The sequence below is a fragment of the Neoarius graeffei genome, chromosome 5 (genome assembly GCF_027579695.1).
Source record: "Neoarius graeffei isolate fNeoGra1 chromosome 5, fNeoGra1.pri, whole genome shotgun sequence".
In the NCBI taxonomy this organism is placed as follows: Eukaryota; Metazoa; Chordata; class Actinopteri; order Siluriformes; family Ariidae; genus Neoarius; species Neoarius graeffei.
In genome coordinates, this window is record NC_083573.1 from 527,899 (window position 1) to 545,743 (window position 17,845).

At 42.6% G+C, this 17,845-nt stretch overlaps 1 protein-coding gene across 1 annotated transcript in view; it reads right to left on the minus strand.

Moving 5' to 3' along the window:
- Window positions 1-2,369: 2,369 nt before the first annotated feature.
- The window catches only part of c1r (complement component 1, r subcomponent), a 28,516-nt gene continuing 13,040 nt past the window's right edge, over window positions 2,370-17,845 (minus strand). Inside the window, exons 5-13 of the mRNA XM_060920328.1 lie at window positions 16,508-16,710; window positions 9,825-9,972; window positions 9,428-9,546; window positions 7,588-7,666; window positions 7,208-7,342; window positions 4,653-4,724; window positions 3,208-3,404; window positions 2,918-3,129; window positions 2,370-2,822 (exon numbers count right to left, since the gene is read on the minus strand). Of these exons, the coding sequence (XP_060776311.1) occupies window positions 2,462-2,822; window positions 2,918-3,129; window positions 3,208-3,404; window positions 4,653-4,724; window positions 7,208-7,342; window positions 7,588-7,666; window positions 9,428-9,546; window positions 9,825-9,972; window positions 16,508-16,710 (1,526 nt within the window). The 3' untranslated portion in view covers window positions 2,370-2,461. The remainder of the gene's footprint in view (window positions 2,823-2,917; window positions 3,130-3,207; window positions 3,405-4,652; window positions 4,725-7,207; window positions 7,343-7,587; window positions 7,667-9,427; window positions 9,547-9,824; window positions 9,973-16,507; window positions 16,711-17,845) is intronic.

The following is a 17,845-nucleotide window of genomic DNA, read 5'->3' on the forward strand; positions in this document are numbered from 1 at the left end:
TTATATATGATAGACTGTGGCAGCGGGGGCGTGGCCAAGCAGCAGTCTGTGAATGGAGGGCGGGGTCGGGGAAGGTAAGTGGCTACTGTAGGTCATTACACCTGATGTCAATTTGTGTGTGTGTTTGTTGCAGGGATGGAGTATAAAGGGAGGGGGAGAGGAGAGAAGCAGCTCTCCCCGACCACAACACTTGTGCGAGTGAGTGAGAAAGAAAGAAAGAAAGCCGAATAAAGTGTGTGTAAACACTCTCGCCTGCCGTGCTTCTGTGCTCCACCCACACCGGGGTTTACTACAGTCCCCGGTTTCAGCACCACTTTAGTAAACCCCGGTGTGGGTGGAGCACAGGAGCACGGCAGGCGAGAGTTTGTGTTTACACACACACACTTTATTCGACTTTCTTTCTTTCTCTCTCTCTCACTCGCACAAGTGTTGTGGTCGGGGAGAGCTGCTTCTCTCCTCTCCCCCTCCCTTTATACTCCATCCCTGCAACAAACACACACACAAATTGACATCAGGTGTAATGACCTACAGTAGCCACTTACCTTCCCCGACCCCGCCCTCCATTCACAGACTGCTGCTTGGCCACGCCCCCGCTGCCACATACACATAAATTAATAATTTATAAATTTTATTTTAAACACGTTTTTAGTTAGTGGGACTGCAGCTTATCACCTCTCCCGCCCGCTCCCACATTGTGCACTCCCCCTCCCGCCCGCTCCCGCATTGTGCACTCCCCCTCCCGCCCGCTCCCGCATTGTGCACTCCCCTCCCGCCCGCACCCGCCCGCAATGAGCTTTCAAAATTTGTCCCGCGCCGCACTGCTTTGCGTCGGGTCCCGCGGGAGTGCAGGGCTCTATCAGAGAATGAGGCAGATGAACTTGATATCATCATCATACTGGCTTTGGAAAAACACCACTCTGGACTTCTACACGCTGACTGGCACTGAAAGTTACACGGACTTTCAATTTCATAAAATGGGTGAAATTTATTTCCCTCTGAAATGTGGTGATTGTGATATCTGTTTATTTCTGTAATATCTCACAAAATATCAGGCCATTCTGTGGCTGGGAAGTTATTTAATTTGAGGGGATTAAAGCAAATAATGTGCATGAAATCGCTCGCTTGGCGCAGTCAAGCAGACAGAGGAAGTCCGTGTGCGCATGCGCAGGTTTACCTTCTTCTTCTTCTTTTGGGTTTTACAGCAGCTGGCATCCACAATGTTGCATTACTGCCATCTACAGGTTTCCCTTTGAGCGTGCACTGACAGTTCCATCATTCTGTCACTAAACGAACAGCTGATCACACCGAGGTGCTCGCTGAGCGCCCATATTTATTAGTTTGGTCCTGCGTTTCCTTTCCTTCGTATAGAACATAACATCTTTTCTTCTCATTTTCCATTACTGTAGTCGCTCTTTCACGTTTCATTCGCACACTCACGTCCTCCATTTTTCTCTCCTGTTTCAAATTTGTATCCCACAATGCCTTGCGCGAACAGGGAAAGCCCACCACAGGATGCATGACGTAGTATCTTGTATTGGGTCATGGGGAAGCAGGAAAAAATAGCAGAGAATTTAGGGCCACGTGGAGATAAATTCATTAATTGCTCTATTTAAAAAAAAAGAATAAAATTGGAAGTATGTGTTTTGAATTCAGTAGCTTTCAGTCACTAAACAAAAATAATTGCGTGTCGGGAAAATTCTTTTTATGACCCACACTTGAGAAATCTGAAAGGCAGTACAGGTTTAAGTCCAAGTGAAATGAAACATCCAACTTTCGGCTCGCTGTAGGGTGTTTGGTCAGGAGACAGTAAATGGACTCAAATTCTTTGAGATCTAAACTTGGTGTTTTCAGAACACAGGGAAAGTTATGACAGGTACACACACTTCACACCACTCATAGGGTCAGTGCAGTCTGATCACAAACAATAGTCATGTGATGGCATGTGCACCAGGATAAAGCCAGTGTTTACACTCACACTTCAAGTTCATTCATAATTTTATCCATAAACACTTCATGTTTGGAGATTAGTGATATCTCAAGAACGTGTGTGTTTACAACCAAGTGACACACATTGTAGTTCCATCAAACTGTCAGATGGTGGCGCTGGACTCGACACTGCTCCTGACTTGAGCTGAAATCACGCCATAAACACGCGCTGAAGCTCTGGATCAGAATCGATCAGAACTGAGACACGATTCGCCACTCAGTGCGGTTGATATAAAACACCACAAGTGAACTATCACGGCGCTGAAAGCAGAGAGACTCGTTTCCGTGCAGGCAGAAGAGCTGCGATAACGGAGACACTGAAACAGGAACAGCTCGTAATGGTAAAATATTATCCTTTATTTTTTCAGTGAAATGAGAGCACTTAGCAAATCAGCCATATACATTTCAAATCAAACCACATTTTTAACCCGTCACACAGGTGGCTCGTGTCGTTTTCACGTCATTTCCTCCTCAGCTATTCATTTTCCTCCATGGTTTTCTGGAGCCAGTTTATGTATCGATCCACGCGAGTGTATATTCCGTATCGTCCTGGTTTTCCACAGTCGATTCCCCAGCTCACGATCCCCACTGCGTAAAACACCTCGTCATTTTTCGTGACGAATCCAGAGCCGCTGTCTCCTTGACACGTGTCCTTCCCTCCTTCAGGAAGTCCAGCGCAGAACATGTTGTCCGTCAGAGTGGACACGTCACTGTACGTCTTTTTTAACGTCTCAATGGACCTGTGACACACTTCTTGATCCACGATGGGAAGACGGATGTATCTGAGGAAATCGGCAGTGCTGAATTTCTCTGTCAATCCAAATCCAGAAACCCACCTGAAGCAGAAACAGTTCAGAGAAGCTGCATCATCACGAGGTTTCTCTCTTCAGGAAACTCACACATGGATGTGGACGTGTGAAAATGTTCTTACCCAGAAGGGTTGAGATTCGCGCCCTGCGCAGGAAGACACAGCGGCAGGACACTCTCGTTAAAGGTGATGGGGGACGACAGCTTAATTAACGCAATATCATTATTAAAGTCTGGCTTTTTATATCCCGGATGGACGTGGAATGATTCAATGGAAAGCGGCTGAAATAAGTCCGGGTTCGTCAGTTCGCTCACTTTGTTGCTCCCAACGTACGCCTAAAAACATCAATAAATAAAACATGCTTCAATAAATACAGCCAGATATCACCAGGAAGTGTGAACACTGTAGGATACCTTCACTTCCTCTTTGGGCGCGTTTACATTGTTCAGATTGTGAGCCGCAGTGAGGAGCCATTTTTCTCCGATCACAATCGCTCCGGCTCTGAAAGGAACCCGCAGGAACACCTGCCAGGGAAACGTGTTTTCTTTCGCTGTTTCACCTCCTAAAATCCGAGCACGACCAGAAAGATCTACAACAGGACGCCCACACACTGACACACACACACACACACACACACGAGTTACATTCTCTCACCGGCCACTTTAATAGGAACTTGTTGTTGGTTCTAAGATCCCTGTTCTTGGCTGCAGGAGTGGAACCCAATGTGTTCTTCTGCTGTTTCATGCTGAGATGCTTTTCTGCTCACCACGGTTGTAAAGAGTGATTATATGAGTTACTATATCCTTCCTGGCAAAAAAGCTCGACCCAATCTGTCCATTCCCCTCTGACCCTCTCTTATCAACAAGGCATTTGTTTCCACCCACAGAACTGTCGCTCACTCACTCAGTGTTTTTTGTTTTCTGCACCATTCTGTGTAAACTCTAGAGACTGTTGTGTGTGAAAACCCCAGGAGATCAGCAGCTTCTGAAATACTCAAACCAAAAATACTCATCTGGATCAAACCAACACCCAGACCACAGTGAGAGAAAGTCACAGTGTGAGATCACAGTGTTTCCCGTTCTGATGTTTGAACATTGTGAACATTAACTGAAGCTCCTGATTTGTATCTGTGGGATTTGACGCGTCGTGCTGCTGGCGAGGGATCGGCTGATTACAGAACTGCAGAGAACAGCAGTGGATGTGGGAGTGTTCCTAATAAAGTGTACAGGAAAACCAGAAAAGTCAAACTCATCAGGACTACGCCTCTCTCAGGATTCACAACTATTAATGCTGACTGTTGGAACAGGAATTGAAAACGCAGTCGACTCGTCACCTGTTCCTGAGTTAAAGCACAAAGGGTTTCAGGACTTCACACACTTTCAGCTGCTGCATTTGTAAAGAACACGACTGCACTTCGGTTCACAGCTGGACGCCACCCCTTCCACTGATCTGACTCTAAACTCGTGAAGTGTGATTGGACAGGACAAAGACGCTCAGCCTGTGGCTCTGAAAGCTCTCTTTGGGATGAATAATAATAAGAAGAGAGGAACAACAACAACACCTCTTCACTTTATGCAAAGTTTTCACACTCAATTGAAGCAAAATAAAATAAAAAGGAAATAAGATTTTTCCAGCATAGCTGTCACTATAGAATCTTCATCACATGAAATATTTTCAGAAAAACAATGAAAGTCCATTCGTCTGATTTCTTCATTGTCTGCCTAGCCGTGTTCGCATCCCCACAGACGTTCTTGTTTCAGATTTCTCTAAATAAATGCAGTTTCAGCAGAAAAAGTGAAATTGTTTGGATGGAAGATGATCTACTGTCCCATGGACGACTGTGTGTTTGATCTGTTACCTGGGAAACAGTACGGAATGATGTCATTTTCATGTCCTCTCCATTTGCGATCAGCAGCACAGGTGAGATTTACTACAAATTAAATAAATGGGAGAAAATGAAAGACAGTTTATAATCAGCTGATCAAATCCATCTGAAGCGATTATTCAGGTCAATTCAATTTTATAAAATACAACCCCAATTTCAAAAAGTCTGCTGTGTAAACTGTAAATAAAAACAGAATGCGATAATTTGCAAATAATGGAAACCCGATATTTCACTGAAAATAGAACAAAGAACATATCAAATGTTAAAACTGAGAAATTTTATTGTTTTTTTTAAATATCTGCTCATTTTGAATTTGATGTCAGCAACATGTTTCAGAAAAGTTGGGTCAGGGCGTGTTTACCACTGTGTTACATCACCTCTACTTTTAAGGACGCTCTGTAAACGTTTGGGAACTGAGGAGACCAATTGCTGTAGTTTTGAAAGAGAAATGTTGTCCCATTCTTGCCTGATATACAATTTCAGTCGCTCAACAGTTCGGGGTCTCCTTTGTTGTATTTTGTGCTTCATAATGCACCAAAAGTTTTAAATGGGAGACAGGTCTGGACCGCAGCAGGCCAGTTTAGCACCCGGACTCTTTTACTCCAAAGCCATGCAGTTTTAATATGTGCAGAAAGCGGTTTGGCGTTGTCTTGCTGAAAGAAGGAAGGCCTTCATTGAAAAAGATTTTGTCTGGATGGCAGCATATTGCTCTGAAACGTGTTTATGTCATTCAGCAAAGCAGCCTGATTTTAATGCAGTGTCTCCTGAGGGCCTGAAGATCACAGGCATCCAATGTCAGTTTTCAGCCTTGTCTCTCGCAGACAGAGATTTCTCCAGATTCTCTGAATCTTTTAATGATATTATGGACCATAGATTAGACCCCGAAGCCGCCGCCAGGCGCCGCTAAAACCGCCATTTAGAATTTGAGCCGCCGCCAGCCAATAATTTTGTAAGCCAATTTGAGCCGCTATCTAATAAAATTTGGCTGAGCCACTAAGAATTGTGTTCATCAAATAATGGGTTTATCCACATCATGAGCTACAAGAAAAGTGACACAAACATGATCAACTGTACACACTAGTAGTAACACAATAGAGACGTATAGGCATACACTGTAGAGATTTAGAACTGATATCACAGCACAGAGAGCCACCACAAGCTTGCCGTTGTGACTACCTGTCTGGCTTCCCGCCCCTCACACCGTTACCACGATACACTGGGGAACCCGGGAACCCACCCAGAGCATCAATCGACTCCGATATCGACGAGATGGCTGCATTCTTTGCCGCTGCTGAGGGAAAGTGTAAAGGTTTTTTTTTTGTTTGTTTGTTTGTTTCACATACTTCGAGATTGATAAAAAAAAAAAAGTACTCCACCACTCTACTTTCATCATAGTAAGATAGCTGCCAGTCCTTCACTGGTCATTGCTAGTGAGAGTAGATAGCTAGATGCCTTCCTCGAACAATCCAGATTAGCTTATTATTAGCACTGAACTACAATCTTGCTAGATTTATATTTACAATGAAGTAAGAGACCAGGGGACCTGTGGTAAATATGATTTCACGTTAAATGACCCGTGTGTGTGTGTATGTGTGTGTGTGTGTGTGTGTGTGAGAGAGAGAGAGAGAGAGAGATAATAATACATCTAAGTACTTATAATAAATAAATGTAATAAATAAATAACTTATAATCAATAAATGCTATCATAAATACACCATTTGTTGTAGTACAATCAGTTTTTTAACCAAACTGTGTTGTGGAAATAGCCTATGTATCTGTGTAACCAGTACACTGCATCTTATAATCAACTGAACGTAGACCATAGGCGTGAAGAAACAGTATCAGCCATTTGTAGCCATAAACATTTTGGTGGCTGCAGCAGCCATTAAGGTTTTGGCTGAGTCAGCTAGCCAGCCAATAATTTCATCAGCCAGCCATTATCCTGAAAACAAACGGCTTCGGGGTCTACCATAGATGATGTGATCCCAAAATTCTTTGCAGTTTTACATTGAGGAACGTTATTCTTAAATTGTTGCACTGTTTGCCCACGCAGTCTTTCACAGAGTGGTGAACCCCGCCCCATCTTTACTTCTGAGAGACTCCGCCTCTCTGAGATGCTCTTTTTAAACCCAATCATCTTACTGACCTGTCGACAATTAACCAAATTAGGGTTTTTTTTAGCCTTACACAACTTTTCCAGTCTTTTGTTGTCCCTCTCACAACTTTTCTGAAAAGTGTCGCTGACATCAAATTCAAAATGAGCATATATTTTTCCAAAAGCAATACAATTTCTCGGTTTCAACATTTGATATGTTGTCTTTGTTCTATTTTTAATGAAATATAGAGTTTCCATGATTTGCAAATCATTGCATTCTGTTTTTATTCATGTTTTACACAGAGTCCCGACTTTTTTGGAATTGGGGTTGTACATTTAAATCTATTCTAAATGTAAACAGGTATATTATTAGTAGTAGTAGTAGTAGTCGTAGTAGTACTGAGGATTTGGACCTTCCCGAACCTAGACCTACCTGTTTTAGTTGCTGTGAACGAGTAGAAGGGCTCGTTGCAGTAATACTGAACAACAGATCTGTACTCGTTGTTTGAACCAGACAGAATTTGAAATCCACCGTTCAGTAAATTATTCGGTTCTCCACAATCGATAACTGCAACAATAAAGAATCAAATTTACAAAAACCTTGACATGATGATTATTTATTTTTGTTTAGTTTATAATATTTAATTTAAATGGTTTTCTGTTTTGATTCATAAAACACTAACATCACTTTTTATAAAGACCAGTTATTTTAATGAACACTTTTGTCTTGTTATTGACCCAAGTATCATCTCCTACTGGAATAGAATTAAATTTTTATGTGTGTATATAAAATTCACTCATCAGGTGACTCACTCCTGCACTCAGGTAAAGGTAGATGCCACTTCCCATTCTCTTTACACATCGATTTATAACTCTTAATTTCCTTTTCTCCCTGAAACACAAACAGAAAAATAAATAAAGATCAAACTCCAGGAGAGAAAATTCTCCAACAGAAATTCAGTCCTGTTTTTATTCCTACAGTGGTGCTTGAAAGTTTGTGAACCCTTTGGAATTTTCTATTGTTCTGCATAAATATGACCTAAAACATCATCAGATTTTCACACAAGTCCTAAAAGTAGATAAAGAGAACCCAGTTAAACAAATGCGACAAAAATATTATACTTGCTCATTTATTTATTGAGGAAAATGATCCAATATTACATATCTGTGAGTGGCAAAAGTATGTGAACCTCTAGGATTAGCAGTTAATTTGAAGGTGAAATTAGAGTCAGGTGTTTTCAATCAATGGGATGACAATCAGGTGTGAGTGGGCACCCTGTTTTATTTAAAGAACAGGGATCTATCAAAGTCTGATCTTCACAACACATGTTTGTGGAAGTGTATCATGGCACGAACAAAGGAGATTTCTGAGGACCTCAGAAAAAGCGTTGTTGATGCTCATCAGGCTGGAAAAGGTGACACAAAACCATCTCTAAAGAGTTTGGACTCCACCAATCCACAGTCAGACAGATTGTGTACAAACGGAGGAAATTCAAGACCATTGTTACCCTCCCTAGGAGTGGTCAACCAACAAAGATCACTCCAAGAGCAAGGCGTGTAATAGTCGGCGAGGTCACAAAGGACCCCAGGGTAACTTCTAAGCAACTGAAGGCCTCTCTCACATTGGCTATTGTTCATGAGTCCACCATCAGGAGAACACTGAACAACAATGGTGTGCATGGCAGGGTTGCAAGGAGAAAGCCACTGCTCTCCAAAAAGAACATTGCTGCTCTTCTGCAGTTTGCTAAAGATCACGTGGACAAGCCAGAAGGCTATTGGAAAAATGTTTTGTGGACGGATGAGACCAAAATAGAACTTTTTGGTTTAAATGAGAAGTGTTCTGTTTGGAGAAAGTAAAGCACTGCATTCCAGCATAAGAACCTTATCCCATCTGTGAAACATGGTGGTGGTAGTATCATGGTTTGGGCCTGTTTTGCTGCATCTGGGCCAGGACGGTTTGCCATCATTGATGGAACAATGAATTCTGAATTATACCAGCGAATTCTAAAGGAAAATGTCAGGACATCTGTCCATGAACTGAATCTCAAGAGAAGGCGGGTCATGCAGCAAGACAACGACCCTAAGCACACAAGTCGTTCTACCAAATAATGGTTAAAGAAGAATAAAGTGAATGTTTTGGAATGGCCAAGTCAAAGTCCTGACCTTAATCCAATGGAAATGTTGTGGAAGGACCTGAAGCGAGCAGTTCATGTGAGGAAACCCACCAACATCCCAGAGTTGAAGCTGTTCTGTACGGAGGAACGGGCTAAAATTCCTCCAAGCCGGTGTGCAGGACTGATCAACAGTTACCGCAAACGTTTAGTTGCAGTTATTGCTGCACAAGGGGGTCACACCAGATACTGAAAGCAAAGGGTCACATACTTTTGCCACTCACAGATATGTAATATTGGATCATTTTCCTCAATAAATAAATGACCAAGTATAATATTTTTGTCTCATTTTTTTAACTGGGTTCTCTTTATTTTCCTTTAGGACTTGTGTGAAAATCTGATGATGTTTTAGGTCATATTTATGCAGAAATATAGAAAATTCTAAAGGGTTCACAAACTTTCAAGCACCACTGTAAATATAGTAAATTAAACATTACACATATTGAATGAAGCAGAAATAATAAAAAGAAAGAAAATGTCACCAGCAAGAGTTTGTATCCGGTGTCACAGCGGACTTGAATGTAATCTCTGTGATAATACTTCGGGAAATTGGGAGTGATTCGGCCGTGACGGATTGCTCCGACAAGTTTGCACTCCACTCCTTCAGAAAGGATTCACACACACACACACACACACACACACACACACACACACACACACACACACACACACACACACACACACACAGAATAAGTCTATGTTGAGCTTCTCAGGACTTTTCTGTTACTTCATCTTGGAATGTTCTGGAATGTGTCTTTGGTTTCCAACATTGATTTAAGTGTGTGTGTGTGTGTGTGTGTGTGTTGGTCAGGTGTGTGAGAGTTTTTATTCATGAGTTGATAATATTCTCTCTCCCACATCAGCAGTCTGTGTCCTTACTCTGGGTCGTGTAGTGAAGAGTAAACCCTCCACTCTGTCCATGTCCATCAGTGTGAAATTCCAGATCCACAGTGTGTGAGCCAGTGTGGATGACTCCAGGACTTTTATCTCCACAAAGCTTCTTCGGAGCTTCACCGGGGACAGACACCTGAGGACAGGAAATAAAAAACAAACTGCTTTCATTTCACATTCCGCTGCACCAAGGCATGAGGATTACAGACACTGCTGAGTTCTGCACTCTGATTGGTCAGAAGGTGTTGATTAATTCTCTCTAACAACACCATGCCGGTTTATATTCATGCATTCAATCTGATATGGTATGGCTGCTAGAGTAACGGCTCAGTCACAGGGCGTGTCCAGCAGACACTTCACTGATAATAAACAGATTAAATTTCGAAATGGGAGATAAGGCGGGCAAACTCCTTGCCCATCAAGCTAGAACCACAGCTTTCTCCAGACTGATCCCTAGGATAAAATTGCCATCTGGACTAGTGGTCACTGACCCCAAATTGGTAAATAATTCATTTTTGAATTTCTATTCTGACTTGTACACCTCAGAGTATTTACCTGAAACCTGGAAGGACCACAATCCCCTGGAGATGCTTTTGTATCCTAAAGTTGATTGCAATCTGGCTGATAAGTTAGGCGCCCCAATCGCAGGAGCGGAAGTACAGGAGGTGATCGGGCAGCTACAGAATGGCAAATCCCCTGGCCCAGACAGGTTTGTAGTCGAATTTTACAAAGCATATTCAAACCTAATAGCCCCACATTTGGTTAATGTCTACAACGAATCCTTTAATAGCGGCAGTTTGCCTCCAACTCTATCAGAAGCCAACATCTCTCTCTTATTAAAAAAGATAAGGACCCGCTTGAATGCAGCAACTACAGACCCATCTCACTTTTAAATGTGGACCAAACAATTTTGGCCAAGGTTCTAGCCACTTGTTTGCAACAAGCCCTACCTACCGTAATTTCCAAGGACCAGACTGGGTTCATGTCCGGAAGGAGCTCATCATTCAATACCAGGACTTCTCAATATTATCGGCTCCCCCAGTCCTGCTACACCTGAGGTGGTAATTTCCTTAGATGCCGAGAAAGCGTTTGACAGGGTTGAGTGGGAGTATCTGTACTACGTCCTGTTTAAATTTGGTTTCAGCTCTGATTTTATTGCATGGATTAGACTGCCATATGACTCTCCAACTGCCCATATCCTTACGAATGGATTGAGATCGCCCCCTTTCGCCCTCTGTCAGGGTACCAGACAGGGATGCCCCTCTCCCCCTCCTATTTGCTCTGGCTATTGAACCACTGGCCATCTGGCTTCGGGGGGAGGGGAGAGTTGAGGGCATCACCAGGAATGATGTCACCTACAAGCTGTCCCTTTACGCCGATGACCTGCTATTATATGTGTCAAACCCGGCCTCGTCCATCCCTGCTATCTTAGACATTCTAACCCAGTTTGGCAGATACTCTGGTTACAAATTAAATTTTAATAAAAGTGAATTTCTTCCTATTAGCGAGCTGCCTAGGAGGATGCCACCATCCTCTTTCCCATTTAAAGTTGTTTCAGAGGGGTTTCGATATCTTGGCATATTTGTAACTGCTTCTTTCGAAGACCTTTTCAATAAAAATTTTCGCCCTCTCATTGATAAGTGTAAGCTAGATTTGACTCATTGGTCCTCCCTCCCTTTCTCCCTAACTGGCAGGGTTAAGATGGTGATTCTTCCCAAATTTCTCTATTTGTTCCAACATATTCCGATTTTTATTAGACGGTCTGTCTTTCAACAGCTAGACCAGACAATATCGTCGTTTTTATGGTTGAATAAGCCACCCCGTGTTAGTAAAGCTGTTTTACAACTTCCCAAAAAGCAGGGCAGTCTTGCACTACCCAATCTTATTCAATACTATTAGGCATGCAACATTAACAAAATGAGTCACTGGCTTGATAGAGGAGCCGACGTAGGCCCCTTGTGGGCATGGATAGAATTACGGTCCTCAAAGTTTTCTTTACAGTCCCTCCTGATCACACGGCTCCCCCTCAAGATTTATAACATCTCGCAGAACCCTGTTGTTACCAATTCGCTGAAAATTTGGAATCAATTTCGTAAACATTATGGCTTGAACGAGCTTTCAACTTTAGCCCCGGTTGTTAAAAACCATCTATTCCCACCCTCCTTATCAGACTCAGGGCCGCGTTAACCCTTACCGAGGCCCTGGGCAGACACACCCCCGAGGCCCTGGGCAGACACACCCCCGAGGCCCCACCCCCGCCTGTTGTCAACTGCGCTCAGCAAATTCACCCCCTCAGACGTGCCTGTCTAACTAGACACAGAAACTTAAATAATGACAGTGGCACAATTAGAAATACTATTGAACGATAAAACTTTATATCCATCAACACCTATTTAATCGAGAAAAAGCAATGGTGAAATAGGCAACTGCATGGTGAAAAAATCCATCAGACATCACGGTTAACAAGTCTGGTTAACTAAAGTTTAGCCTCAAGAAGCCTTTGGATGAGTGAGTCAGTGAACAACATGTCAAGAACATAACCGAGGCCTACAACAGTTTCTTTAGTATTCAGAACAAGAACATTCATTTGGTATATAACCGTTCGTTTTCATTTTGGAATCCAGGCAACTTTTAACTTGTGAAAACAAAGAGTGATAACAAAGAAAGAAAAATATCTTGCTTCTCAGAAATAAATCTCAAAATGTTAGGCTGTGTGAAACATTTCATCCTTTCACACACGTAATGTCCCAAACAGCAGCGGCACACAGCTTTGCACATTCAGTTTGACAGCCATGGGTCAACTTACAAGGGCACTTTCCTACTTTTCTGGAAAGCGAAGTCATTAATTAAATCATTGAACTCAAGCTGGCGTAGCGTGTGAAGACATGGTGGACAGCGATCATATTGACAATGACGGGTGATTTATGCGACGGGACAAGGTGGGCTTCCTTACGGGTGGCGAAATGCATCAAAAATGTTATCAATATGATCAAAACTTCTGAAAATATTGTTTCATATTTTCCAATCTCGCTACCTCCGAGGCCCCCTAGTGGCCGAGGCCCTGGGCAGCTGCCCATGAAGCCCATTAGGATAACGCGTCCTTGATCAGACCCTACTTTTATCATCTGGCGAAACAAAGGTTTATTACATGTCAAAGACCTGTACAAAGAAAATGTATTTACTGATTTGACAGAGCTCGCAGTCAGGTTTGAATTACCTTACTCTCACTTTTTTTGTTTTCTCCAAGCCAGGCACTTTGTCCGAACCTCCTATCCTCACTTACCCAACCACCTGCCCGGGTCTCTGATCGATTCTTTGCTCACCCTCGATCCTGCACAAAAGTGCTGCATCTCTGTGATTTACAATTCCATTGGCTCCCTTAACCCTGTCCAAACAACCCGACTGAAGCAGACCTGGGAGCAGGAGATAGGAGCTCCAATCTCGGACAATCAGTGGAATCAAATCCTTAACCTAGTTCATACGTCCTCTACGGTATATGTGCCAAGCACAGCTTATTACAATGTAAAGTTCTTTTTAGAGTGCACTACACAAACGCCCGACTGGCGAAGATTTACCCAGGCACCAGTGACAGTTGTAATAGATGTAAGTAGTCACCTGCTAATCACACCCACATGTTTTGGTCCTGCTCGAACCTCACTGATTTTTGGCGCCAAATATTTGACACACTTGCAACAGTGCTTGATGTGGATCTTAACCCTGAGCCTTGCACGGCCTTGTTTGGCTCTCCTCCACTCTCGTCACCGAATTTCCCTGTGTCCAAACGTCGAGTACTGGCCTTTACAACCCTATTGGCTAGACGCCTTATTTTGTTTAAATGGAAGCATGTTCTTCCACCTTCACACAGTAGCTGGCTGAGAGAGGTCCTAACTCATATTAAACTTGAGAAGATTAGATTTTCACTGGCAGGTTCTGATGATGCTTTTTACAAAACCTGGCAACCCTTTTTGGAATATTTGAACAGAACTACTATCCACCTAGAAAGTGACTAGATGCCCCCCCTTTTTTTGGTTTTTTTTTTTTTTTTTTGGGGGGGGGGTTGTCCTTTTTTATTATTTATTTATCCCCCCCCCCCCTTATTTTTTGTTCTGTACGTAGTAACGGTTTGAATGTTTATGGTGGGTGGGAAGGGTTAAAGGTTAACTATAGTTCATAGAAGCTGTTCTGGCTTAGGCTAAGTTCGTTGTTGCTCTCATCATACCTTGTGTAGGACAACCAACTGTCTTTTCTAATAAGATTCTCTCTATTTTTATGCAATGTATGTGTGAGACATTGTTATATGTGAATGAAAAATCTAATAAAAAGATTTATTTAAAAAAATAAATAAATAAAATAAACAGATTAAAACCGTGTAATTGTTGATCTGGTGAGGTTTTCTGTAAGTCAGAGGTAAAGCTATAACTCGAAGCTCTGCTTCACTCCTCCACACCATCAGAGGCAGTTTTCCAACACCTGTACACCTTCTTGTGCACATGCACGCATATTCCAAGGATGTTTGACGCTAATACACATCATGACCCACTATTTAAAAAAATAAAATAAAAAACACCATCTGTAATGTCCAGCATTCTCTTTCCTTCCTCTGGCCTTGGACACATGCCGAGTGGATAAAGCTTTCGCCTTATCTCTGCACTAAGTGTGTTAGCTTTGTTCTAAAGGTGTGAGACTCTTGCTAACTTTTGACTCGTTACTAGCTGTAGTTACATTCCGCTCTCATCTCCACATGGTGGCCCACAGAATAGTGCTCTTGTGATGAGTCACATTATCACTGACCCCACTGTTCTGCATTAACACCGACATGCTGAGTGTTTTGTGAAGGAAGGACAATCCCAATATTCACAGATGGCTGTGAGAAAAGAGAAAAAAGAGGAATAATGCAATATTTACACGTATGAGCAAGGTCTGAGCCCTGTGGAGGCTGAAGAAGGACCTCAGCTCTATTTTGGTCATTCGAGAGAACATTTCATGCTCAGGATGTGCAGTAATCCTGATGTAGGCTCCAAGCCTGTTCAGAGAGCCCGGACCCTCGCAGGGATTCAGCAACAACAACCCAGGAAGCCAGCGAGCCATAAGCAGACAAGAAATGTGATGGATGAAGCCCTGAGCTAAAGACAAAGAGCCCCTCTCAAAGCAGATTGAAGGCCAACTATCTGAAAACCATGTTGAAAAAGACCCTCACATCTGTCACCAGCAGAAGGTCCAAAAGACCAAAGTCCAGGAGTCGACGAGTTTGGCAAGGATTTATTGCACAAATCACAGTGATTCAGAATTCACCTCGACTTGTTCGCAGGATAAAGACAGTGGTTCTAAATGAGGTTTAATATCCAATCTCAAAATGCTGATGGCCCGCGTGGACCTCAACACAGAGGGCTGTATTTCTACATCCAGTAAGAACAGAAATTATATTAAGAGTATTCAAGATGGTACTAACTTATTGGTAACTTTCCCAGGTTGTACTTGATCAGCACCCCTCCTGGTGGTGTGAGTGCAGCAGTCATATCAGGGCAGCCTTCCAGTCAACCTGAGAGTCGGTTCCTCGTGACTCACTGGCATAGGTGGGTTGCATCCGATGTCACATCAGTCTCATTAGATATCCAAGACATGAAGTTCGTGGTCAGTTGAGCCCACTGTTCACAAAGCGTTACTATCGCTGGGGTGCCTTGCTAGTCGTTAAAATGTCTCGCGCTTGCGTTGTTTTGTTGGAGATGGTTTCACTCGCTCTTTACATAATGGTGGCTAAATCGGTTTGTCTGACCACCACTTCATTCACTGTAAGTAAACGCGCAAGTAAAAGTCATGTGACTGAATACAACCTAGTAAGGTTCTTCAGGTGTTGAAACACTGGCCCTGGTGGCGAGTTGGGGTGAAATAGAAGGTCAGGGTATGGATGTAAGGCTGTTCTTTGAACACTGGCTAATGACGAGGGTTCACAGTCACTTGGAACACAGGCAGAACTCAGCAAGAAGGTTCTGTGATCCATTACTGATGGCTTTTATAGTGGTCACCACGTGATATAGTGTCAAATGTTATTGCACAAAAAGGGTCTCCAGGTGTTGAAACGCTGCCCTTGGCAGTTACTCCATATTCAAAGAACAAGTTTACGTCCACAACCTTATGCTTTCTAGCAGGAGTTTCTGCTTTGTGGTTTCTCAGGAACATTACAAGTTGTGTGGGTTTTTTTTTTGTCTTATTAATGTAGAGAGAGGGAAAAAAAAGAGGCTCTTGAGGAAATAACTGTTTATAGCTGCTGTGAGGTATGTGATGACAGGAAGTAATTTGTTTCATACAACATTAAATGTTCACAGACGAAATGTATGAAGTGTTGCTCTTTATTAAATTCCAAATTGTAATCATTGGCAAATTGCTGTGGCAAAAGAGGAATAAAACACTTGGAGGTGATGTAGAAAAATAAAATAAAATAAGTTTGAGGTAGTAACAGTAACTCAGCTTTCCATCGAGCCACCTTGGTGTAGATTATTTTCTGATAACAGCATGCCCTCAAGGGTTTAATTCCTTACTCAGCCTTTAGATTCAAAACAATTTATTCATAATGCATTTTGAATAAATGTGTGGATTAGAACATGCCCACATAATAATAATAATAATAATAATAATAATAATAATAATAATAATAATAATAATAATAATGGTACCTGTAGCCAGTGGAACAAGCAGGACAGTCCTTGTGCATCAACCTGCTCGATGTGGAAATTGTCACTGAAGTTAAGAGTGATCTGGAGCCCAGGCTGAACAGCGATACTGTACAAACAGTTCACTCCAAGAGGAGCAGCATTCGGGTATCCAGGACTTGATAGGACTCCCTCGGGTTCTGTGAAAACACCTCCACCGCAGTCCACTAGTGCCGAGAGGAAACAACATCACAGAATAAAGGCAGATATCCAGAGTGGACCAGAATGAACAGTTATGCCAACAGTCTTAAAATATGAAGGAACCCTTCAGGGTTCTTCTTTGTGTGTGTGTGTGTTCCATTTACATGTCTGGCATTTGGAAGACGCACTTATCCAGAGCTAGTTACAGAAGTGTTTAGAAGGCTCGATCAATAAATATGTCCTCATGCTGGTTCATGAGGTCAGAGACTAAGAGCACCATCAGTCTAAAAACCCTGTTGGAGAGGTTCGCATCGGATGAAAAAACACAAGACAAGGACTTTTTTCATGAAGAGGTACTCTCGGTCTTGATTCATTGCATGAAGCCAGTGACTCAGCTGTTCAGACATCTCGAGGAAGTTCATTCCACCACTGAAGTGACAGAACAGAGAAAAGTCTTGATGCAGGCCTTCCTCGTATCCTGAGAGGTGGTGGGACCAGTCGAGCAGTGTGAGAGGATCAGAGGGAGAGTGGCACAGTGTGGCTGTGATAAGTGCTTGAAGGTAGGTGAGTCCTGGTCCATTTTTGGCTTTGTCGGCAAGAATCAGTGTTTTAAACCCGATGTGGGCAGATACAGGAAGCCTCTAGAGGCAGCATATCAGGGTGGTGTTGGAGAACCAGTGGAGATTGAAAGCAAGTCATGCAGCTACATTCTTGATCAGTTGCACAGGTCGGATGGGCCACAGCGGCTGACCTGCCAGGAGTGAGCTGCCGTAGTACAGTCTAAAAATGACAAAGCATGAAACAAGCACTTGAGTGGCCTCTGTAGATAGAAATGGATGAATCCTCCTGATGTCATATACAGTGGTGCTTGAAAGTTTGTGAACGCTTTAGAATTTTCTATATTTCTGCATAAATATGACCGAAAACATCATCAGAGTTTCACACAAGTCCTAAAAGTAGATAAAGAGAACCCAGTTAAACAAATGAGACAAAAATATTATACTTGGTCATTTATTTATTGAGGAAAATGATCCAATATTACATATCTGTGAGTGGCAAAAGTATGTGACCCTTTGCTTTCAGTATCTGGTGTGACCCCCTTGTGCAGCAATAACTGCAACTAATCGTTTGCGGTAACTGTTGATCAGTCCTGCACACCGG